General features: G+C 32.4%; 1 protein-coding gene across 1 annotated transcript; it reads right to left on the bottom strand.

Annotated features, from left to right (window-relative positions):
* Positions 1-114: 114 nt before the first annotated feature.
* Positions 115-27,010, bottom strand: LOC119835605 (tyrocidine synthase 3-like). Its single transcript, XM_038360533.1, has 33 exons — positions 26,883-27,010; positions 25,330-25,537; positions 24,971-25,169; positions 24,716-24,838; positions 23,994-24,168; positions 23,296-23,436; positions 22,453-22,578; positions 21,950-22,033; positions 21,619-21,765; positions 21,010-21,172; positions 20,541-20,658; positions 17,009-17,177; positions 16,548-16,755; positions 14,733-14,931; positions 14,244-14,366; positions 13,663-13,837; positions 12,932-13,072; positions 12,356-12,481; positions 11,820-11,903; positions 11,506-11,652; positions 10,753-10,918; positions 9,418-9,542; positions 5,725-5,937; positions 5,165-5,372; positions 4,629-4,827; positions 4,188-4,310; positions 3,396-3,570; positions 2,577-2,717; positions 1,962-2,087; positions 1,487-1,570; positions 1,177-1,320; positions 641-806; positions 115-436 (listed from the first exon to the last, which is right to left on the bottom strand). Exons 2-33 carry the CDS (start codon positions 25,496-25,498, stop codon positions 309-311), a joined length of 4,815 nt encoding a protein of 1,604 aa, XP_038216461.1. The 5' UTR covers positions 25,499-25,537; positions 26,883-27,010; the 3' UTR covers positions 115-308.

The raw sequence follows: 27,010 nt of genomic DNA, 5'->3' as shown, positions 1-27,010 counted from the left end.
GTAATAAATGTTATTTGCAGTTAACAATTTTCTTTTTTCTTTATTACAATATTTATGGCAAGACTAGGTATATACTCTCAGACGAATCTTTTTTTGACTTTAACTTGAAAATTTTAATGTATTCGTCCTTAACTCTTTAGCACAAAGTAAATTGCCGAGCGTTTGAAAAGTTACGACCCCCATTGTAAGCGGCATTAAACATATTAAAGTGTTTTGTGCAAGTATTCTTAATAGCACATAAATAAGAGATTCAAAGTAACTACAGATGCTTGTTAAAAGTTTGAAGCTATTAAAAAGAATAGACTTTTTCAGTGCCTTTCTGCGACCATCACAATTTCCTTCAGTTTTCTTCGATGGACTTTCGTAGAGGCAGTCATGGGTATTGCATCCAGAAATACTACGCCACCCCTTAATTGTTTTGAATCAGACAATGTACCTGAAATATATAAATAAACCTTATAGAAATACATGCTATTCTTCGTTGTGTTAGACGTGTTTACAGTTACAAAGAAAAACAAACATACATACACATACATCCATCATCACAATCTTTCGCATTTATAATATTAGTAGGATAGGAAGTTACAGATAATTAATAATAAAAAAAATTATTGGTTATTATATAAAAATATGCAATTACCTTTCACTAACTCTTTAATATCATCTGCGCTGACATCGTAACCGACTCGAAGGACCACACAAGCTACGGGCAGGTCGCCACTTTCCGGATCTGATATACCTGTAACAGCTACATCCAGCACCCCTGGATGCTGCCGTATGACGCTTTCCACTTCAACTGGTGATATCTTGGGGATAGTAATATGTAGCTACTATATATATTGCTTTTGATTTTATATTATACTCAAGAGCGGATCCAGCTTTGGCGTTAGAGGGAGAGGAATTTGTCATATTGTAGTGGGTAAGTCACAACTTTTAATTTAATTGATAGAAGTAAATAAGTAGATATTTAATTTAGTTAGGTATGTAGGCAGGAAAAAAAATAAATAAAAAAATTCAGCCTAGAGGGGCATAACCATACCCTGGATCCACCCTTGATTATAGCCACACTTGCAATCATTTTGCAAGCTCTATAGGTACCTACCTAATACATACCAGACAACATTTTTATTTTGCTTATTTTTGGATAGAAAAAATATACAAAATAAAAATACCCACCTGATAGCTTTTATATTTTAAAAGTAACTTTATTCTTTCGCAGAAGAAGAAATTATAATTTTCATCTCTATAAAACATGTCGCCAGTTTTGAACCAACCATCATCAAAAGTCTCTGCAGTCGCTTCTTCGTTTTTATAGTAACCCTGAAATAAAAGGTAATGAATAATTTGAAATAAATGTTCATATTATCTATAAATCTCATTCAGTTTTGAATATATATTTGATATAATACAATGATTAATCATATTATAATAGTATAAAATGTAGTCGGTTTTTCGCATTTATTTAAATATATTCAAATAAGATTACCTTGAAAATTGCTGGACCTTTAAGCCAAAGTTCGCCCGGTATATTTGGTTCTTCGATATTTTCCCGTGTATCAATGTCCACAATCTGTAATTCAGATAAGGAATTTGTTATTATGTCTACGGTGTAGATGTATATTCATTAATTTTAAGGCTATTTTAAAACACACAAAAAGCATTGATTTTGCAATCGGTTCAGCCGTTTAGAAGTTAAGTTAAAAATATTAATTCGGTTGGATAATTTTTTACTACTCGTGGTCCTATTTACCGTTATCCAGTGGCAATGAAGCATTTTTCCGGGGTAAAAAGTATCCTATAGCATTTGGGAATAATGTAGCTTTCTTTTAGTGAACGAAATTTCAAAATCGGACCAGTAGTTTAGGAGCCTTTAGGGTACAAACAAAAAACATTTCGTCTTTATTATAAGAGTATAGATTATATCAAGTATTCTTTAATAGTAAATAGTAAAAAAAATTGACCCGATATTGAAAACAGCCCATAGGTTTTCCAGATGATCCAGGCGGAGGAGAGTCACTGTGAAAAGCTAATCCTGAAAGTTCGCTCATTCCGTAAGCATTGAAAACTTCGGTGTTTGGTGCAACGTTCTGTAAAAATATACATGAAGAGGTCTTATATAATAAGCTATAAAAATTCTATCAAGTACCAACAATTATGTTTAATTTATTCACTTTAATGTAACTAATGATGTTGTATAATATTACGCTAAGTACATTTTAATTAACGTAAAAGTTTTTATGTTTCTTCCTGACATAGCGGGTTTATTTTTGTTTTTAGTAGTCTCAAGTATCAACCAAAACTTGAAATAATTGGATAATAATAAAGGGTCGTTACAGAGAAAAGAAATCTCAATTTGACTGTCTTTTATTTGTTTGTTACTTCAGAACTTTCGACTGAGCGAACCGATTAACATGATTCTTTATTTGATAGCTGTTGCTTCCGTGTGGTCTCATTTAAATTTGGTCCAGTTCTGTCACATTTGAAGGCATTTTAGTTTGTTACTTTAAATCAACTCCACATAATAAATATTTTTCATCGTAAATATCTCATTCAGTTCTCTTTAAATCTTCACTTACTTTAATTGTTTCAATGAGTTCGGGTGGTACGGCACTTCCACCCAACAGAATGAGTTCGAAGCATGTGAAATCACATTGGTCACGTTGGTCGGGACTCATGAGTGTTGTCATGAATGTGGGACTCATTACGGTGAAAGAGGGCTGAAAGAAACTAATTTTATTGAATAGTTACCTAATTTGGAGTTATGGGTGTTGTTTAAAAAGCTTTTAAATAAAAAAAAAATGTTATACAGTAGTGTCGTATTAATTATGTCGATATTTTGTGTTGTAAATGATATTAGAAATCCATCAATAGCTCAAGATTTTTATTTTACATTCATAAGTATCACAATTTTTTTAAATAAAATATCACAATTATTTGTTCCCAGGAGGCGCAGACGTACAGGAGTGCATAGGGTATTAGTTACTTATAAGTTAATAGCATTCCTGAATAATTCCTGAATACAGTTTTGTATGTGGTAGTCGAGCACGGCACGAATTGGGCCAGCTCGCTCCGGGGAGGTAGCACAACCCCACTGAAGACCGGCGTGAAATTGCATACTGCTGAGTTTCGTTCGGTGAGTGGGGGAGACGGAGGCCAATATCGTTATCCTTACCCTTTGGAGTCCCTTCCTTTTTTCCTCTCGTCAATCCTTTCTTAATCCCTTTGCGGCTTAAAGTAGGCATTCCATTTGGAGAGGCGTAATGTTAATTGCAAACCTTACGCCTACGGGCAGTGGTAGCACCACCAGGTGGTAGTACCGTCAGGCGACCCACCAGCTCCATTGTTGACGAAGTTATAAAAAAAACTTTCCTCGGAAAAAATATACAACTACGTACCTTGTATGTGTTTATAACATAATATGCGTGTTCCTGTGTTAAGGGCAAAGAGGACTGCAGTCGAGTGTACTTTAGAATGGGCGAAGCAATGAAATGCATCACGGCTGTCAACCATTGAATTGGGGAACCGATTAACGCCATACGGGTTGGACCTGGGAATGTAGTAGACTTGGACCTAAAACAAATTTATAGTATTAATGTAAACGAAATATTTTAATTGATATTCAAAGTTCAAGAAATAAATAACATCCGACACGCAACGATGTGTTTGGAATATTCGCTTTTATTCTCGCTTTTATTCTCTTTTAGTTTAGTATACCTAAACTAGCTGCGCCCCGCGGTTTCACCCGCGTAAGTCCGTATCCCGTAGGAATATCGGGATAAAAAGATTTGCCTATATGTTATTCCAGTTGTCCAGCTATCTGCTTACCAAATTTCATTGCAATCGGTTCAGTAGTTTTGCGTGAAAGAGTAACAAACATCCATACATCCATACAAACTTTCGCATTTATAATATTAATAGGATACTATACATATACATGATCTGCTAGTATTGAAATGTATAAAATTCGATGAATTTTAAATTCGTGTCAAAGCCTTCTCGACTCGCAATCTCATATTCAAAACAAATTTATAATATTTCCAGAAGTATTTACATTGGCACGTCATTTAGTCTCAAAAGTAAGGATATTTGGAAACTAAATTCTAGAAATTAACAATGTTCACAAAACAAGGAAAAATAAAATCAAACGAATTAAAGCAATATTCATTTTTTTAACATTGATTGGTTACCAAAGATATGGGATACTAGTAGCGAAGTTTTTGTGAGTAGCCTCGGCTGCTTTCGGAACTCCAGTGGTGCCACTCGTTGATAGAAGAAAAGCTCCTGTGGTCTCTGCATCGAAGTCAGTAGCTCTATAATGCATATTATACAAAAGAATATCTACTTCGACTACAATCGATGCTTTAGAGTTATTAGTAGAAGTAGACATTATATGTCATATTTCCTATGCTATGTTTGTTTTTTGTTTAAAGAGTTATAGGAATTCTTAATTAAGAAACATTCATGTAGCTTAGTAAAAATAATAATTATTATTAGAGTGACATACATTCATGATCGATTAATTGAACTAATACTAGAAATCTTAACAACCATGGGACTTTCAGGCTTGTGAAATGAATTAAATAAAAAGATAACAACACGACTGATATATTTTGTGTGTTCATAATTACTTGAAATTTTCAATCGGGGTATCATCTCCATATTTCTGAAGAAACTCGTCGAAGCTGCACAAATAATCACCACTGTCGAATGTTACGATTTGAGCGTTCAGATCTATATCATTCAGAGCTAGTTGGACTTCAGTTGCTTTCTCACTTAAGCAGAATACTATTTTCGGTTCAGACACCGCGAATGTTTCTTTCAACTCTCCTGCAAAACAGAACAATTTATCGAATCTTCATAGTAGGCTGCAATAACCTTACGTTTTTTACTTGGAAGTTAACAATTAATTCGTTTGATATGTAAGTAGTTGCTATTAGGTTGCTGGAAGATAGTTGTGAAAATTTATTTAGTCTCCCATATTTTGAAAAGAAATAGAAGTAAAAGCAAACAAATCTATGGTAGCATACCATAGATAGCCTGATATCTACATATTTTTTTATAAAGCTTACATTACAGAAAAGGAAGTTTAGCGTAGCATAATAATAAATACATAACTATATTTTAAAGAAGGATGTAAGTATTCAGCATATGAGAAATCACTTACTAACACTCAATGTCCTGTCCACGGGTGCTACAGTGACTCCAATAAATAAAGCAGCATAGAATGGTATGGCCAAGTCCAAATTGCTTGGTGCCATGAGCACAATCACGTCTCCAATTTCTAAGCCAAAATTGCGTAAGCAAATTGCACAGCTGACAGTTCGGTTTAACGCTGAACAATTTGTCTCTGAACCTCCAGTGGCTCCATCAATCTTTATTAAATGGTATTGAGTTAAATTAATAATAAAGTTGCGATGTTTAATCGATACAAATACTATATTTGTATCGATTAAACGCGATGAGATTCTATCTATTAGACGCATTTACATTTTTTAAATGTTAGATATAGATAGCTTAGATCTTTCAAACTGAACAACGAATTTAGATAGGGTTTTTTAATATGTGCGCTGATTCAAACAACAATTATTCAACATCTATTAAACTATTCCGAATTTTACGCGGGCGAAGCCGTGGGCGAAAGCTAGTTAAAGTTTCGTATTGTTAACCTTCCCTTAAATTCTTAAACAAACAGTGTACAATCTTGTTCAGTTAAAACTATCTTACCTGCATAATAGCATCTGGATATTCTTTCAAACTCTGCAATATAATTTTACCAAGATGGTAGCGGTCACTGGCAATCCCCGACTCGGCGACAATTCGAGAAGTCAGATCGTTCATGAACCAAAGCACCGAATCATTTGAAAGATTGAATACCATGTTGAAAACTAAGATGTTTAATTCATACAAATAAGGATAAATTCTAATATAAGGAACGTATTTATTTCAATTTCAAATATAGTTATGATAATGCTTTATTTTCACTTATTAATAGATTAAAAATGAACTTCCGATTCATGTCGAATTTGTCGCAAGGTTCGAGCCATTCTGAATTAATATGTGGTTATAACGATCGGTCCGCATTTATAACTACGAGTATAATTTTATATACATGGTGGTTTGTTACGATTGTTAGGATTTACTCAGAATAATAGAATAGTAAATTGGAAAAATATATAATTGATAAAAAATAGGTATGTACTTAAATTATTATCCAACCTTAACCTGATACCTAGGATGTCCAATTCAATCCAGAGGTTGTGGAATTACATATTTGAAATGATGTCATAGTTTTAAAAAATTTTATCGGCAGTTTTGCTTGCTGCATCTTATTTCATTTTAACACGCTTTTAATAGCCTCATCTGTATGCTTGTTTGTACTTAAATCGATTTTTACCTAGCCTAAACGAATAATGATAATACAATTTTGAACTCGCCAATCTCAGGAACTACTGGTCCGATTTGAAGAGTTCTTTCAGTGTTAGATAGCCCATTTATTGTGGAAGGCTATAGGCTATATATGTACTACGGGCGAAGCCGGGGCGCTAATACTGAATAAAATATAAGAAGATTATCATTAAACTTGTTTAATATCTAATTGTCACACTAATTTCGTTAGTACTTGTTATAGCGTAATTTATATTCATTTAATGTGACGTTCCACATTTAGCAAGTTTCGCTTTTTACAAAGTTCATCGCAATAAAGAATGGAGTTCAGTAATTCGATAATGCAACACGTGCGCAATAGAGATATGGATCGGTTATGAAAAAATCAAAGCGTCCTTTTTGCATATCATGATATAATTTATAAATTGAATACTTCCTTGCATATTCTCGTCTATTCATTCACAAAAAGGAAAAGATTGATAAAGACGATTGATAGTTATAAAGACCATTCGCGCCAACGTAGGCTACGTTGCATTTGGTAAGGGAAACGATCAGACTATGGATTCTAGAAATTTTAGTAAACAATGGGGTCAATGGTTCATGAACTTTCATTATGAATCGAATATTAAAATTATGTATTTAATTATTAAAATTTTTTTATTTATTATAAATATTATTAGTATTTATTTATTATAGGTAAATTATGTATTTATTTAATTAAATTATACATATCGTCGTTTCAGCCGTGGGACGTCCACTGCTGGACAAAGGCCTCCCTCAAAGATTTCCACCACGACCGGTCACTGGCGGCCTGCATCCAGCGGCTCCCCGCCACTCGGACCAGGTCGTCTGTCCATCTCGTGGGAGGTCGTCCCACGCTTCGTCGGCCAGTACGTGGTCTCCATTCCAAAACCTTTTTGCCCCAACGGCCATCGGTTCTACGGGCTATGTGCCCCGCCCATTGCCATTTCAACGTGCTAATCCGGTGAGCTATGTCGGTTCTCCGGTTCTCCTACGGATTTCCTCATTTCTGATTCGATCTCGTAGGGGAACTCCAAGCATAGCCCTTAGCACGTTGAGCGACGCTGAGCTTGTGCACAAGGCCCAGGGCCAAGCCAATTATACATATATCTATTTATTATAAATTATAATTACATATGAATCATGATTTATTCCGTCATCGAATTTTGGGAATTCATATCAAAATCAATAGCAATAAATATTCTTCAAATCTAACAAATAAATGAAAAAGATACCAAATTCTGTATGAGAAAATGGTGGCGGAGTATTTTAGTTCGTATTATCAATAGTACCATATTTTAAATTTCAATAGCAAAAAAAACTGGAAGTGTTATATCCTTCAAACGTATCATTGTAAACTCAACTTTACAAAACTCGATGGACGAGAGACTCTTTGTCTTCAATGTCACATTTATTATTAAAGTAAAATAGAACGGGGCGAGCTTTGTTCTCGAAAATTATGGGGTAATTTCAGCAACGTGTCTTTAAGTAGCAATTTGAGGATCATTAGAGTTAATATGAGTAAAGGATGTTTTGAATTGTTTAGATAGATAATGGCTTGTATTAAGGAAAGACGTCATTATAACGAGAAACTCATATTATTTAATAAACTAAGCCTATATTATCACCATAATTTAATCAATCAAAAATAAAATTTAAGACGTATCTACTTGCACCTAGATAATAAAATACAAGACGTAAGAAAAATCGGTAAATACGCATATACATGCTATAAAACTAAAATAAAAATAAAATATAGTTAAAAAAATGTAATCAGTAAGTAGCTTACTTCTCACTTGCTCATATAGAGAGTGTACGGAAGATGTTTAATTTTAAGTAGGTATATAATTTTAATTTTTTATTCATATCATATTCATGTGGCATGTTATTAAAAAGGTTGTTTATTTAAATAAATTGCTATATGTAGAGTATTTATATGCAATGACTTTGCAATTACATTACAGATTATACAAAAAAAATTATAATAGTTTTGATCTAATGTAATTTTCTTAATTACATTATAAGATGAAGAGGAATAAAGCAATCATATATCATTATTACAATACTAACGATCCTAGCATGTGCATTCTAATAGTAAAGGTCCGAAAAAGTCGTTTTTATAAATTATTTACGTTTACCTTTACTTAGTTAAATTTTACCAATTAATAGGCGTGTAGTGTAAGATTTAGCTATATTGTGTAAACAATGTTTTTAAATTATACCATATGGCTCGATTTCCAATAAAATAGAATGAATATGCATTCTACCAAGATACCAAGTAATATAATAAAATTTAGAAGTAAAATTATGGCTTTTACCTTAATTTATTTATCATGGAAATAATCATAAGGCACCTTATTTGACTTGTGTGAATTATAATAAAATGAGGAGAAATATAATGAATATGAAAGTAAAGGAGAGGAACACATGTTACGAAGTGAAAAATAAAAATGCAAACATATCTAAAGTAATTTTTAATACTATTTAAAAGCGCCCTAAAGTCACTTTTTGACGTTTACTTTCATATATACAGTGTAAACTCTCTATAACATTGTTGGATATAAAAAAATATCTTTTTAAAAACATAAAAGTTCGTTAAAATTTGGTTGGTTTATATTTAAACTCATACATTAGTAGGTACACTCTTTATAATGCAACAGCCATTCTCTATTATGAAGAAATATTTAGATATTTAGATATCAGAACATATTCAGTGCAGGTGAGTGTTTTTATCACTAAATAAATCATTCTTTTGACGCACCGAAATTATCAAAAAAGATCTCAAAACAGTCGTTTCACCAAGTGGACATTATTGTTAGATTACATTTTCTCAAGGTTTTTCTCTATCCTACATGGGATACGAAACTTTTAGATGACCAAAAAAAAAATGCCGGTTCCATGAAATACGTTATAAAGAGTTTTCATTGTATATGCGTCACATTCACTGAAACATAGTAAACTAAACAGAACATATCCATTTGTGAAACTGTCTACAATATTAGTTCATTTCTATTCTCTAACTGACTCGATTGCGAGTTTTTCCAGTTTGGGTCTGTCAATCTTTGATGTTGACGTCATTGGTAGATTTTTAACGAATATGACTCCCCCTCTTAATTGCTTCGAGTCTGTTAAATTGTCTGAAAATAAAGTCAACTGTGATAAGAAAAATCATAATTATATTAACACTATTCATTAGTGACAATTGGTATACATCATATGATTTATTATGAAAATGGAAAGTTCGTGGTTTTTTTCCCACACCCTACCTATGTCCATTCTCGGGTCTTAACATATCTTTCTGTAAAGTTTCATCCAAATGGGCTCAGTGGTTTAGGTGTGACCATGAGAAGAACAGCAGATGGACAGAACGAGTTTCTTTCGCATAATATATAATACTAGCTGCACTTGGCAAACACTGTTCTGCCTTACTCTGATCATTTAGAGGTATGAAAAATAGATGTTAGCCGTTTCTGAAACATACCCGATATGCACACAAAATTTCATAAGAATCGGTCAAGCCGTTTCGGAGGAGTATGGCAACGAAAACTGTGACACGAGAATTTTATATATTAGATTAGTAGGAATGACTCAGTTGTACTGCCACCGTTTTATCTATTTATTTATTTATTTCTGTCACGTTTAATAGATCTATCACTTTTTTAGTAGATCTATGAGATATATCTAGACTATTTTCAAGCCACTTAAAAAAAGGAGGAGGTTATTAATTCTATTATATAAATCTTTTTATTGTGTAAATAGATTAAATGATTAAGCTGGTGCCGCCCCTGCCCCATTTAATTTTTGTTAGCATATGGGATAGTGGCCTAAACGTTTGTCAATTAGGTACTACACTAACTGTGACCCGCGGTTGAAACCGCGTAAGTCCGTATCCCGTAGGGATATCGGTATAAAAAGTGCCTATGTGTTATTTCAGTTGTCCAGCTATCTACGAAGCAAATTTTATTGCAATCGGTTCAGTAGTTTTTGCGTGATAGAGTAACAGACGCACACATACATATGCATCCATCCTCACAAACTTTCGCATTTATAGTATTATTATTCGCCAATAGATGTCAGGAAGAGTCATAATAAATTGGGACTACTCAAACGCCTCCTATTTGTTAAAAAAGTAAGCTTAAGTCGACAAAACACGAATAAAACACGAATATGACATTTTCTAAAAAAGATTCCTAGCTAGATCGATTTATCGCCCCCGAAACCCCCTATATACTAAATTTCATGAAAATCGTTGGAGCCGATTCCGAGATTCCAATTATATATATACATATATACATACAAGAATTGCTCGTTTAAAGATATAAGATAAAACATATTGAATTAACACACTCTTTACTAAATCCTTAATTTCTTGAGCAGTAATGTTGTAGCCTTTTTGAGGCACCACGCACGCAACTGGCAGGTCTCCTTCATTTGTGTTGCGTATCGCCGTTACAGCGACATCAAAGACACCTGGATGTTTGCTTATCACGGCTTCTATTTCTACTGGAGAAATCTGTAATAATAGAAAATATATTTCAACAAGTATAACATCTCAGTCTCCCCGTGACCACGCTCGCTGTAAAGTGTTCGAAACGTCGGGTTAATAATATAATGAATAAATCACGTTTAAAATCCGTTGAAAAGTTTTTAATTTCTAAAAATATTCAATGCACACACGGCAATATATGTCCTTGCAGTTATCATAATGAACAAATTTATATGAAAATAATTAATTCGTAGAAGTAACAGCGGCGCAATAGATGGTCCTGGTTTGCTGTATGTGGTATATATTGACATGGCGTATTGTATGTAGCATATTTTAATATGGCTGTGAAAAAGGTATCTTGGAAATAAATTGTAATATATTTTAGACTTAGGAAGGATAACATATTTTACATTGATTTTAACAACAAATGCACTTAAAACAAACAGCATACTCAAATTTGACATATTCAAATTTGTTATTTACTCTTTCTTATTGCTAAAGTAATAGATTAATATCTAATAATATTAATCTATTACTTTTCAATATGTTAAACGAGCTTTTTAGCTTGGAGGTAATCTTGAAATTTAAGGGGAGGTTTAGTATTAATAATTTACCTGATGATTTTTATATTTGAGTAACAGTTTTAGTCTATCCACAAAATAGAAGTACCAATTTTCGTCTCTGTACATTGTGTCTCCAGTTCGAAGCCAACCGTCCTCAGTAAGAGTTTGTGACGTCACTTCTGGATTATTGTAGTAACCCTAAGACAGGACAAATGAAATATCAAAGAATCAAATTAATTACCAACAATATTGAATAAAGGTATATTGTTCGGTGATAAACACACATTCTGTATCATAGTTTATTATTATTAATATTTACAACTGTATTAATTTATAATTTGAACAAGAACAATTACAATTTGTACCTTAAAAATACTTGGTCCCTTAACCCAAAGTTCACCAGTCACATGAGGTTTTGTTATCTCCTCAAGCGTTTCGGGGTTTACTAACTGAAAAAAGAATCCTAAATGAAATTATACACATAAATACACTAGAATAAATATAAGATGCTGAACAAGGTTTTTGTTTCATATAAATGATTTCCTTGATGTTTCCTTTTATAAAATTAGATTTCGATAATAATATATTGTCAATGTGTATTCCTGTCAATTGAAAATAATGCTTTTAAGAAATTTCTCATTTATAAAGTATTTCAATGCTATAAAACTAAAAATTAAATAATGCTCTTGTTTTTATTTTAATGTGTGATAGGGAAGACTTTACTACTACTTCATCTGCTGGTAAGCGTAGATGTAGACTTAAGATGGAGCACGCTTCAATAAAAGGTTCCTGTTCACTTTACCCGTGAATATCCCCAGATTGTACTTGACAAGGAATACAGACTCGGGAAGAATGTTCCAGTAAAGATTTTTAATTTAGATTAATGTCATCAGTACAATACCTTATGTCTCAAACTTGGGATCGGTCTACCCAAGGAATTCGGGACGGTAACATCATATACCATTGCTAATCCAGCTATTTCGCTCATACCGTATACATTCAGTATTAAAGTCTCGGGTGTTGCTTTCTGTGAAATGAAGAAACGAGGAAGTCATTAAAAAGAGGAAACAATTATTACAACAAACAATCTAACTAGATTATTTAATGAATCATCGTTAAATAGTTAATCGATTAAGGGTTTAGGTTTAGGGATAGGGATTGTTATCGTCGACAATGGAGCTGGTCGCCTGATGGTAAGCGCGGTGGTAACCGCCCATGAACATTTGGAGAGGCGTAAGGCCGATTGCAGAACTTACGCCTCTACAAATGGATTGCCGACTTCAAATTGGAAAGGGATTAAGAAAGGATTGACGAGAGGAATAAAAAAATGGATTGGTTAGGGTAAGGAAATGGATGCGGGTCTCCTTCCCTTAATGTCGAGCTAGTTGTTAGTCTAATTTTGGTATTATCACTTTCAATAAAAAATTGTAGTGTGATGAACACAAACAGAATATAATTTTTAAATAAATATTAGTACCTTGATTTCTTTTCTAAGTCCCTCTTGTAAAGGACTGCCACCAGCTATTAGAACTTCAAAGCAAGTAAGGTCACATTTTTCACGGTCATCGGGGTTAAATATTATTATCCACATATTTGGACTTAACATAGCATACGATGGCTGAAAGAAGAGTTTATTGTATATGTTATAATAGTTACTTTTGGACGCTCTTAGGACTAAGTACATATTGACATATATAATGTCTTCCATCTATACATATAATAAAACAAAGAGCATTCCATTTTTGAACACTAAACATAAAAAATAACTGCTATGCAATATTATGGAAAGACACCACAACAATTATTGAAATTTTTTTTCTGTTCATCTATTTGTCTGTCTGTCTGTTACTATATTTTTGTAGTCTTTGCGATCAAAGACTCGGGCAAAAACCTTTTGTCATTATAAAGTAAGAATTATATATTATATATTTATCCATAATACACCCTTTTTTAAAAGTGGGGAAATCTTGCGGCCTACGGAGAAAAAGCCGTGAGTTATGTCGGATTCCTATCGACCAAAACCCCACTGTGTTCCGTTGAGCCTCTTTAGTGAAGAGGCCACGGGAGCCGGTTATGATTCGTCCGTGACCACCTCGTCATCCATAACATACCCTACTGTTTCACAAGTTAATAGTTTGTGTAGTCTTCATTAAAGGATTTAGCATAAAAATTAGTTTTGTTATTTGTTATTTATTCATTGTATCTTACCCTATATTTATTAATTAGATAATATGCATGCTCTTGAGTCAATGGCAATGAGGATTGAAGGCGAGTTTGTCTTAGAATTGGCGTAGAAACATACTTGAATAATGCAGAATACCATTGTATTGGAGAAAACACTGCTACAAGACGAGTCGGAGTTGGGAAAGAGGTGAAATTTACCCTGTAAACAAAATAATAGGTTTTTTCCACTCTAAGAAATTCTTAAAGTCAATATTGTGAAAAATATCATAATGAAGTACCAAATGTCAAAAATTTTACCGCACTAAGTAAGAATCATTATGAAATATTAGCGAATGAAACCCAAGGACTATTTTGGCACATTATCAAAATATCGGTGATCAATTATTATTTAATTCGAAACCTAAGTCTAAATCAATACATTATTTTTGTTATAAATCCCATAATTTTCATACATTAAAAGTTTAAATATGGGGAACGGAGTGAATTTAAATCCAAAGCTTTTTACAAATAGTACTAAATTAAAGTCGGAAAATTAGCTTTCAATTCAATTCAATTTTCTGACTATTATCAAGACTTATAGTCCTATTATTGTTTTAATTTTATACCACATATATGCCAGTCCGATCAAAAGATTTTTGTGAGTGACAACAGCTGATTTGGGCATGCCTGTTGTTCCACTAGTTGCTATTAGCATTAGTGGTGTTTCGGCTGGATCAAAATTGGAAGCCCTGAAAAGATTTCACAAATTTAGAGCAATCTGTTATAATTATTTAGGAAAGATTTTTTTTTAAATATAGTCACCCGTGTCACAGTAATTTGAATTTTATTTATTCTTTACCTCAGGTAGCCTGGAAGAGACCTGATGAGCGAGAAGGTCGCCTCTTGTATTTTATCTCCACTCCATATAATGTATTTTATATATTTTAATATAAAACGATTTGGTACAATAATAAGTGAAATAATTATAAATCTATGAAAAGCTTGATACTGCTATGAAGAAATATTACGTTTCTATAAATATTATAACGTCAACAACCACTCGTATTATATCTTGGATAAATTGTTTACGGTAATTTAAGGAAAAAGATACATACTCAAATTCGTCCTCAGATGGCCCAATTCCATCAACCTCCAAGAATTCAGAGAGACTCTTGAATTTAGATCCGGAGTTAAAAGTTATAATCTCACAGCTAAAATCCAGACCTTTTAAGGCATCTGCTACATCATTCGCCCTTTCGCTTTGACAGAATATCACTTTAGGCTTATTTATGCTGAATGTGTACTTCAGTTCACCTGCAATAAGAAGCTTGTAGTATACGATTGATATCGAAAACCATAAGTATCATTAAACCCACCTGTAATATAATAAGTAATCAACTTCAAACTTTCAATCAAAATACTCGAAGAACAATAACAACATAATAATGTACATAACCTTGGAACATATATGTTAATATTGAATCTGCAATACAAACATGTTTTCTTTGTATACAAGATGCGTTGTTTACAAAGAAAACATGTTTGTTATATATGTTATTACAATACTATTTTGTACTGCATTTAATAAAGTGATATGTTAAAGTGCATTTTTTTAAAAAGCGGTTTGGACTAGATTAATTATTCTTAAAACTACTTTAACATAATTGAACCAATTTTGGTATCCAATCGTTATAATGTAAGTCACGCGAAATTCTAGAAGATAATAATGTTGATTATATAGTTAAACTAATTCTGTTGGTCCGTAAATATATTTAATCTCTGGATAATAAACAGTAATACGGTTGTTTACTATTTTTAATTTATAAGTAGGTAATTACCTATTTACAATTTGATTGTATCATTAAGGCGTATTATATAGTTTTTTTAAACTTTATTTGTTTCATACAAAACTGTATAAAGGTAGCCATAAGCCATATTTAGTATTTGTCAGTTACCAGCATTAATTAAGATAACAATGTTATTATGATTTGTAGTTTGTTTTCTTCTGATTAGATTAATAAACACTTATATAAATATAATTTAAATATTAGTTAATCACGTAAAACAACTTTATGGTTTTAAAGTACGATGCAAACTTTATTACTTCAAATGTTTATATAATGATAACGTTGAGAATACATTTATCTTAACTCTACAAATTGCATCTTCATTCAAAATAAACAAATAATATTGAATTTAACAGATGTCGACATCTGTATGTAGTATATGTATTCGAATACATATACTGTTTTATAGAAAGTTTTTCGTTACGTGTTTTTCCTATTACCATATTATATTACGTAGTAGTAGTATGATACATATAAATCTGGATGTACTTATATACAAAGACATTAATTCATCAAAGGAAAGTAAATTTTTTACGTCAATTATTGGAGTGTAAAACTTCGTTATGAAAAAAAATTCTAATCAAAAGAATATACCTTTTGATTAGATTAATCATTCATTAAATTGAGGTAGATAACATATATACAAAGTCTTTATACGTTCGGTCATTGTCTCCAAATAGTGCAGACGTATTTCTTATCTGTCGTCTTTTAGACCTCCAGATCATTTTCTAGTCAGTTTATGTAACTCGTCTATCTTGCTATACATTAAAAACTAATAGTTAACATGGGCTTAAACTTAGAAACATCTATTGAAATTAAAATCTTGCCATTAGCATTGAAAGGAATATGATAACCTAACAATTTATTTCCTAATAATATGTTGATGGAAAAAGAAGAAAGGTAGACAACTGACAAAACGGATAGATGATATTAAGAAGATTGGTGGAACAATTCGAGAAGACAAGACAAAAACGCAAGACACGCGATGGTAAATGAAAGAGGCTGGAAAAAGGACATCGATTAGTTTAGTATAGTTGTTTTAAGTTTCTTATTCACTATAAAATCAAGAAGTATACTACTCACTTATTCCCAAGTACATATCAATACCAGCCACACCAGCACCCAGATAGAAAGCGGCATACATCGGGATAGTCAGGTGAATGTGATTAGGTCCCATAAGTATTATAACATCGTTATGTTTTACTCCCAGTTTCCGCATTGCATTTGCGCATTTCACAGATCTTGTCAAAGCTGATCCGAAGGTCTCTGTTTCTCCCGTTGCTCCATCAATCTACGGAATGTAATATAAAAAAACGCTGTGTTTTTGCGATAAGACTAACAAGGTAGTGATTATAAAATGTATAAAAACGAAAACGTACTCTATGTCCAAATCAAGATGCTGTAAAAATTATCTGACATCTTGTGAGTCTTTAAAGATCAAAGATATTCAAAGTACTAAGAAGTTAAAAGTTTCCTAAGTATAAAGTTTTTTATTCTAGATACATATTTGTTTTTATAACATTGTCTAAATAAATATGTCTTACCTGAAGTACTTTATCAGGTACATCTTTGAATGCTTCTAGAGTTAGTTTTCCAAGATGATATCGGTCACTTGGAATACCAGATTTAGCCACTAATTGGCTTTGAATTTCATTAATGTACCAATGTATTGCATCGCTCGTTCCTCTGTACTTGTTCATTTTAACAAGAAAACTGTGAAGGTCAGAGCATATCTATTATTAAATCACATATTTCAAAGAATAAGATGATCTTGAGTATGGGGGTGCAACCGGCCTTAAGGAATTGTTCAGTACAACAATATTTAGTGATCCAAATCATGTCTCAAGTCACAAGGGTTTGTAGTATGTACCAAGTTCCTCCTTACGCCTTGGTTTCCATAATTTTTTAGGGTTGTGGACCCAAAGAGTACGGACAAATTTTTTTATACTTCGATGTCTGTCTCTCTTGTTATTCATTCGTCTGTCACAAGGCTGTCTCATGAACCGTGACAGATTTTGTTTAATACATAATATTTGGTATGAACACTTTAAGTACGTTTAATTTCACTATCTAAGATGCATTGAATTTTTCTGACTCCATTATAACATTATCTTAGGTGTATTAACTAAATTATGATAGTACATACACAGTAGGCGATTAATGTGTTCGAAGTTTAATCGAAATGAACGCAACGACGCTGTGTAAATTTTTATCTCTACAATATCAGGCATATTTAATAATAACGTATCATTCATTACGTTTTTATCTGCCAAAGTAAAACAGACGAACAGGCTTGTTTACTTCGTCAAGCATTTTAGAATCATTTTTAATACCTACTGATATGGGTAGTATGAATTTAAAGAGGGCAAAGAGTTTTTCGATTCGCTTTTAAGATAGCACAAGTATCTTTTGCCATATTGTAGACACTGAAAGACAATCGTGGGTGTGTACTGATTTGCTGCTACAAAAATCTCCTTTGCTGTAATTGCTGCTGAATTTAGAAATAAAGCCATTAAGCTGATACTCTACCATTTAGGAAACTTTCTTTTCTTCAGATACTGTAGTGGAATGCAGAAATGATTGCGTAAATTATTTATATATGTTTGAGTTATTGGAAAAGGATTAGAATTTTTTTTCTAAATAGGGTAATATTGTAAATTATAACCGCATAATTATATTAATTCCTTAATAATTTTAAATGTTTTTAAAGCTATGCAAATGTCACATGAAATAAAAAAATCAAGTTCTTGAATTATACTAATTCGAAAACAGCTTCTTGGTTGTTATTCTTTATATTCTAGTCGTGTTTTATTTCTATGTAATGTGAATATAATTATAAATAATTAATTGTAACCTTGCACTTCCTGAGGTGTGTGCTCTATAAATAGAAGTTAAAATATATAAAATTAATACTAAAGTAATTCAATTATTATTTAACCAATCGACATTGAAAAAGTTACAAAAAAATAATTTCACTTAAATTTGCATACATTCTATTTTATAAGGATACATTTACACTTTATATATCAAAATTAACTTATATATATTACATTTTTTTTGCATTTTATAACATACGTTCAAGTTGATTACAATATGAATTTTATAAATTAAAAATAATAGCAGTAATTTATGTACGTTCAAATATAAAATCATATACCCACCACAACAAGAAATCACTATGAATGCACGGAAATGTATAAGTAAATATGCACTAAGACACGATGTATGCACATGTACTATCGACCATGAATGACTGTTGGAACTGTACTGTACCGACTCTTCATAGATATAATTATATGAAGATATGTATAAAAGTATAGTGCATACACACCCAACTAAGCAGCGTCTTTAATTTAATCGTAATAATACATCGTTAATTGATTACCTATCATATTGTATTTATTTAAGGGGTTATTAGTTGGTTGATTTACAAATAAGAGAAACGAAGGCTGTGTGTAAATTTGAAGCACTTTAGGATTATTTAGTTTCTTTATCCATCAGCCGCATAAGGCGGAAAATGCATTTGCAGAAGACTTACCCCCCTACATATATTCATGGGCAGTGTGGTAGCTTACTATTACGCAACCTACAATCTCGGTATGCCATAAGCAAAACCTTAACATTTATAAATAACGTTGTTTGTCCGCGATGGACTCTTAAACTACTTAACCGATTTTAATCAAGTTTGCACACCATGTGGAGTTTGATTAAACTTAAAAGAAATAACATTTTATATTATTTCAATTACGATAAATGACTATCCGAGCGGAACCGGTGCGTGCAACTAGTAATATATATAAATATATAATATGCACCTGTCATCCACATTACACATACTAGGCATATTTTTCAGTGGTAGTGTTTAAGAAACGTTTAATTACTCGTAATATACCAGCACAATAAAGTATCAAAATGAATCGATGAATATAATCTCGAGAGGCTTATGTACTATTTGTGCTGCATAAAGTAAAATAATATTTGAACTGTGAAGCAATTTTATTTTCTTGTTACGATTTAATTTAAAACTTGCTTAGCAACTTATTATTGTGTTCAATGAATTAGAGTTGTGCATTTACCATTTTTTTATAATTATATATACAGTAGAAGTACAGAAGGAGTAGAAGTCTCCCAACTCTTTGAATTGAACGGTGGCTCTAAAGAAATGTGATCCATAAGCTTTTTGTGAATTAATTTAATATCAAATTGACTGTATTGCTGAAAATCGTAAAAAGCCTGTTGTTTAATTGTTTACCCAATTGTGTTTTTCCAGGTATCACACTGAGGGGCTCGACAAACTCCAACAAGTACCCGTGGCCCATTAACTAATACGGCAACACTATTGCTGGTTTAAGTCGGTAGGATTCTGACATAGCCCAAGGCCTCTTCTCCGGAGGGAGCTTCAATATTCGCTACCTTCTTTTAAGGGGTAAGGGATAAGGAAAGGATTGATGACAGGAAAGAAGGAATGGACTGATATCATAATTGGTACAGTTGATTTTGAGATAGAGGATTAAAGAGTGGATAAATAATAAATCTTCACATAAATTAGTCATAGGTACATATAATGGCTACTGCAAAAGTTATCTTAAAATTAAAGTATATCATATAGTAATAATGATTCTATTATGTTACGTACTTTTGTAGTATTTCTAGTCCTCCGGCCGTGGCTTAGTCCGACTTTTTAAAGTTAACAAATTAACCTTCCTCGAGAACGATGTAAAAAATTGGTGAAAACAGATTGAGAATCAGTGCAGTGGTTTTGTATATATCACGGACAGACATACATACAGATACGGCGAAGGACTTTGTGTTGTAGTCATATAGGTACATATCTCTTTAATTCCTGTAACGCTTTAGATAAGAATCGGCAGTTTATACATTTATTGATGAATTGCTTCGTGTTGTACTTATTTTGCGTCATTATCCAAATCTCATTCGGTAAAACTGGTTGCTTAAAGAAGGATAAACAGGTCCGTTGTCCGTCCGTTAGCATAGCAACGAACAGGTACAGGTAGTATTCAATAAAACATATCTCAATGTACACTCGTATATTATACATTGATATAAAATTGATTTTATCGGCTGTTCACCATTGCCTTAAGCTTTGGCCTGTCAACTTTTCCCGTAGCTGTTGTTGGTAATTCTTTCATAAATATAACACCTCCTCGCAGTTGTTTCGTTTCGGCCAGTGATGCTAAAAAATATATATAATTTTTTTACAAGAAAACATTTAAAAATCATCAGATTTTGGTCAGAGAATAGTGGCTTTGCTGTAATGCAGATTGATAGATTTGTCCTTTTTTAAATTAACGTTGAATTACTAATTATGCAAAAAACAAAAATACAAAAAGGCGGTATGGTGTCACATGCTATAACTTTTTTGTTTGTGTTTCATATTGAATTAAACTCAACAAGAAATCCAAAAATGCCGCTCAAATACATTCATTGAAAAAAGTATGACATGGCTATTTCTAAACCCTTCTTATGTCAATTCTTATTATGTCCTTCACTAATATAACAAAGAAAGCCAAAAGAATTAACTTACATTTAACCAAATCCTTTATTTCATCCTCTGTCACACCAGAATCCTTCGTTATCACACAAGCAACCGGCAGGTCTCCACATTCCAGATCCCGAATGCCAGTGACCGCAACATCTAGCACTTTAGGATGCTTTCGAATTACAGTCTCTAGTTCTGCCGGAGAAACCTAGAAAATTTATTTAGGTTATTACTTAATTGGGACATACGGATGAAGAAAAAATTGCAAATTACGTCTTAAGATTTTATTTATATTTACCAAATATTGACATACTGAGAAGGTACTCTATTACTATATATTTTATGAGTTTTATAATTATCGCTACTTTATTTTTAGGACAATTCTCCAACGGCCACCTTAAATAGGGGGACAACTAGCATCATGCATAAATAATGCGGAATATACATTTGTTTTTTTTACTTCTTAATTGATATAATAAAATAAACAACAAATGATAGCCAAAATCATTTAAACACATTTTTTAATTTTATTGAATTGTACACAAATTCATTCATTTATGATTATTTATTTTTCGTGTAGTTGTGAAGGTAAACAAGATGACAAGTGTAGGGAAGAGGTAATAAGAGTATATACAATGAAAAACTCTTTCCTACCTGATGATTTCTATACTTCAATAATAATTTCAAGCGATCCACAAAGTAGAAGTTCCAGCTTTCATCTCTATAAAATATGTCGCCAGTTTTAATCCAACCATCTTCCGTCAACGCTTGGGCTGTATCTTCTGGCCTATTCCAATAACCCTGTTATCAATGAACACAATTATTTTAAAATGTATATATTTAATAGCCTTTTTTATGCCGGCATTCTATTTTATAAATTGAATTAATTAATTATGTACTATAAAGAATAAATTGATAAATATTGCTTTAGAGAAAGTAAAGTTTAATTTTAAATGTTTAATAGAAATTATAGTATTTTTGGTACCTTGAATACAGCTGGTCCTTTAACCCACAGTTCTCCACTGACATTTACATCATTTATCTCTTTTTGTGTTTCAGCATTCACAAGCTAATTAGACATAAAATAATGACAATGAGCAAGTTTGATCAATAGATGAATTTTTAATAAATACATTTAAGTTATTTATAAGACCACATTCTTGTAATAATACTTAATACATCATTTTCAATTACTCGCACAAAAGAATTCAATAAAATGCCAAACACAGAATAAATATTATATACTAAAACTTAGTTTTTTGTGAATTGTAAATCTATTTGAAGATACACAAAGACTTTATTTGAATTATCCAACCGTTTAGAATTTACAAACAAATTTAAGGCTACTTTTATATTAATAGTTTTGAAAATAGAAGCTAAATATAACATTACACATATTCAAAAAGTGCATCTCTTCTGACTGGCTATTAAATATCTAATTTTCCTTTACAAATTACGAACGCCTGCTGAAAAAAAAACAGTACTCACTTTATATTGATATTGTCCAACAGGTATTCCACAGGAGCCGGGAAGTGCTTGAACGTAATTAAAGCACAATCCTGAACATTCACTTAGCCCGTATCCAACGTAAACATTGACTTTAGGGTGAACAGTCTGAAGATAAAATAAGAATATTACAAGAAGATTAAACGCTGGTTTTACAGCTAAAAACTGCCAATGAGGGACAGTTAATGACGTAATGTGACATACACTACGGGTCTAAGAGATATCTATAAGAGTACTGGTATCCTTACTGTACCGCCATAGTACATCTTTATTAATTTACATGTACACAATAACACTCACTTACACACGAGTTGGTGATAAACATTTTTATGAAACTAGGAACAGAAATTATATTGAAAATTCGGCCTTTTTTCGGCTTTCAAACAAAAAGATATTTTATTTGATATAATGTACGCTTTTGCAATAGAATTCCTCATAGTATAAAAGAGGTTTGTAGTGCTAAATTTGATACCTATACTAAAAATGTGTTAGTAATTTTAGCTTTAATAAATACATCGAAAATGGAATGTTGTCGCTTGACAATCATAGGGTTATTCCTTGGCATAATTACTTTACTGACAGATAAGTTTGTCAAGGAGCTGCGAAACCGGCTGTCAATATTCAAACATAAAAAGCGATGACACTGTGTCATATTAATACTGGATATATAGTAAGAAGTGATGTGTTTTCTGTAATAACCTTCAGGTACTTCTTTATATCCTTGAAAATTTCTAGAATTTGTTCCTCCGAATCATTCGTAGTATAGCATTTTATGCACATGACGTAGTGGACATACTTCTATACTTTGTTATTTTATCAACTCACCTTCAATTCAATTTTAACCTCATCAGATACAAAGCTTCCACCAAGAAATATATTTTCCAATGAGCTAAAATCGCATTGGTCGCGATCTCCTGGCCTTAACAGAGTTGTCATAAATGTAGGACTCGAAATTAAGTACGTTGGCTGAAATGTGTTATATTAAAATAGTAGGCCAAAAAACCGACTTAGTTAAGCATCATCTATTTCTACAGGAGAATCATTAATATAAACTATTATCATGCTGGCGGAAAATATTTTGTGTTTATCTCTTATTTCAAGTTCGACCGCCTCCTTGGTACAGTGGTTAACGCGTGAGCGTAGAACCGAGGGGTCCTGGGTTCAATTCCCGGTGGGGACGCACAAAAAAAAAAAGTCTCGGTCTGGCAGGACACAGAAGGCTGATCACCTACTTGTCCGTAAAGAAAATCGATCAGTGAAACAGATGTACATCATCTGCCCCATACCCCACTAGAGGACACGGGACTTCACACACACTCTTATTTCAAGTGAAAGTTTTATTGAGATTTAAAAAAGAACATCGCATTTACTTGGACTGAGGGCCTGCGCTTCTTGAAATATTTATGATTTTACACTTGTATGAAATTTCATGAAATTAACAAATTGATGAAGTTTTGTCACTATATAAAATATCATCATCATTATCACCATCAGCCCATATCTCTCTGTGTCTAATTACTCACCCTATATTTATTTATCATATCGTAAACGTGTTTCTGTGTTATCGGCAAGGAGCTCTGCAGGCGGGTGTATTTCAATATAGGGCTCAGCACGAAATGCACTAGAGCTGAAAGCCATTGCACAGGAGAAATTATAAGAGCTAATCGTGTCGGTGTTGGGCAGTTTCTGAAGTTAACCCTGAAAAGTTAATATAAATGGTTATAAGAGAATTGTATTTGTTATACATGTTAGTTCTTTAATTTTGTATTCGCCTAATAGTTATGTATTTTTGGAATGTAGGTAATTCAAATTTGCTGTGTCCAATGCGAAGGTACAATGCTTTTGATATGTGCATAGACACAGTAATACAAGGATTTTTTGGCACTTGTATGGTACTGACAGGAGGGAGGAGGGAGGGACCTGTCAGTGACAGTGCCAGCCTGAATGAATTTATCATTCTCATGAATATGAATATTAAATGAATGAATCTTATCGTAGCTTTTACGGTAAGCAACAGCTATTACACATGACATTAATTTAAAACCTTATTATTTATAATCATGATTTCGTCGGCTGATATGGATTAAGATAAATAAAGGTAGGTATTATCGGTATGTTTAACGATTAGACTTATGCCATCAAGTCAGTCAATATTACAAAATAAGAAGGGGCCAGGTCGTTGACTCCTAGTTCATATTTCCTTTATAAATTACCTCACTTAGGAGGATCATGTAAATATAATTACCATAAGTTAGGCAGTCCATGTATTAGATTACTGTGAGATAAAGCTGCCGTTTTTGGGTAACCTGTAGAACCACTAGTAGAAACCAAAAGAGCTATAGTATCTTTAGTGTCGAAATCTTCGGCCCTGAAAGTAATACAATAGGCTGGTTATTTATATTAGTTTCAGTTTGGTATCTGAAATACTTATAAACAGCTTTTATCTCAGTTATATCATGTTCCTTAGTTAACGTATACTTGACTACTTTCAAGTACTTACTGAAAATCCTGCAAGTTCGCGTTGTCTGAGTATTTATCAAGAAATTCCGGGAATGTGTTATATGATGCCTCCTTCCCAAATGTAGCTATTTCAGCGTCTAAGCCTAATTGGTTTAAAGCATCTTGAACAGCGGGAGCTTTGGAGCCCAAACAGAAAACGAATTTTGGTTTCGTATCATTAAATGCGCTGAGCAATTCCTCTGAAAAATTCCAAATTAATCTATATTTTGCAAAGAAAATCTGATACTACGTGGATAAGAAAAGAACTAAACCAATTGTTGTTGTTCGTAGTTGGAAATGGAGTAAATATTGTCGATTTGAGATTCGCTATTGTAATGTGGGCATTGAAAGACAACTTACCTTTTTGTAAAGTCATGTCAATGCAAGCTGCACTGATACCAAGATAGAAAGCTGCGTACATCGGAGCGGTGAGGTCTAAACAATTGGTTGCCATAAGTACGATAACGTCGCCCTGCTTTATGCCCAGTTTTCTAAATGCTTTTGCGCATCGAACTGACTTTTCCAACATTGCTCCAAATGATTCCCTTTCGTCTGTAGCTCCATCGATCTGAAAAATTATAATTGAAGAAATTCCGTACGTGTTTATTCATAAAAACGCTTGAATTTTGATAATCCTACTTCCTACAAATCCTACTAATATTATAAATGCGAAAGTTTGCAAGGATGTGTGTGAGTTTCTTGCTCTTTCACGAAAACTACTAAACCTATTGCAATGAAATTTGGTACGTAGATAGCTGGACTACTGGAAAACCGCGGGGCGCAGCTAGTATTCAATGAGAATGAAAGATGTAAAAAGATTTTGTTTGAATGAAATGAAAGGTCAGTCATTTTAACAACCTTAATCCATGTAAGGGAGCGTCCATAAATTACGTAAGACATTTTTCAGGATTTTTTGACCCCCCCGCTCTCCTTGGTGAGATTTCGTGAGATTTTCCTTAACTCTCTCCCCCCTCCCCAAATCTCACGTGAGATTCTTTGAAATATATTTTGACTATGAACCCATTGGATTTAAGAAAGGAAAAGAAAAAATCTAACATATCAAGTTTTGACATATGTAAATTTTTCTAGAATTTTTTTTTTCTTTAACTAAACTTTATTTTCCCGAATTTCTGTTAAAAAAACGTGATATTTATTAAAACCCCCCCTCTCCCCCAAGTGAGATTTGGAAAGATTTTACTTGACCCCCTCCCTCCCTTAAACACCTCACGTAATTTATTGACGCCCCCTGATGAGTCCAAATATTATTATTATGGCGATAAGTGTTTTTCCATATCATTAAAATATTATTTATAGTACTTTATAAATCACCTTAACGCCTGATTAAATCAACCACTAAATATGATTCAGATTTATCTAAATTATCTTTTGCAATTAAATAAAAAAAGAAATTTTCCATTCAGTAATGTTTGCGACAGTATTCATAGTAAATAAAGCTTAAAAATTTATTATATTTGTACGAGTGTTATTCTCTCCAATGATTGCCCATTGTTTTTTAATTTATAAGAGGTAATGGGTCGAACTTTGTTTTGCATTCCGTTAAATGAACTTCAGCGTCAAATCTATCGTATATGTTATCTGTTCAAAGAGGATTATACTTATACGTATATTATAATCGTAATAGTTTTATTAGCTAGCAGCAAATTAAACTTTAATTTGTTATAGCATAAAGTATCAAATTTGAAGTTATAAAGTTTGTTTGCTCGATGAGGGAGAAATACTCCATTAATCATACAATAATTAAAAGAAATGAGATTATTCTTCTACTAAACAAAGATATTTAGAACGAATTCGGCACAACACTAATCATTTATTTGTATTTTCTTAAGCATAACGAATTTTTTTCATTCCTATAGTGTGAATGCGCGAGGCAAATAACCTTAGTCATAAATTACCTGCAATAAAAAGTCTGGGTCCTCCCGGAAATTTTTCAAAATAAATTTACCGATGTGATATCTATCACTTAATTTTCCAGTTTCTGCAACTGTTTTATAACCTATATCGTCGATATGTCTAGAAACAG

This window comes from Zerene cesonia, chromosome 2 (genome assembly GCF_012273895.1).
Source record: "Zerene cesonia ecotype Mississippi chromosome 2, Zerene_cesonia_1.1, whole genome shotgun sequence".
NCBI lineage: Eukaryota > Metazoa > Arthropoda > Insecta > Lepidoptera > Pieridae > Zerene > Zerene cesonia.
The sequence above is the reverse complement of the archived record's forward strand: the minus strand, read 5'-3'. Positions and strand labels throughout refer to the sequence as shown.

Bases quoted from the DNA above. Each gene is read 5' to 3' on its own strand.
- LOC119835605 (XM_038360533.1), bottom strand. From the start codon at position 25,498: ATGTTGGAAAAGTCAGTTCGATGCGCAAAAGCATTTAGAAAACTGGGC. The intron at 13,838-14,243 runs GTATAAAATTAA...TTTTGTTTACAG, and splicing joins ATCGGACTGGCATATATGTG to GGTAAATTTCACCTCTTTCC. The intron at 1,321-1,486 runs GTAATCTTATTT...CTTTTATTTCAG, and splicing joins AAGGTCCAGCAATTTTCAAG to GGTTACTATAAAAACGAAGA.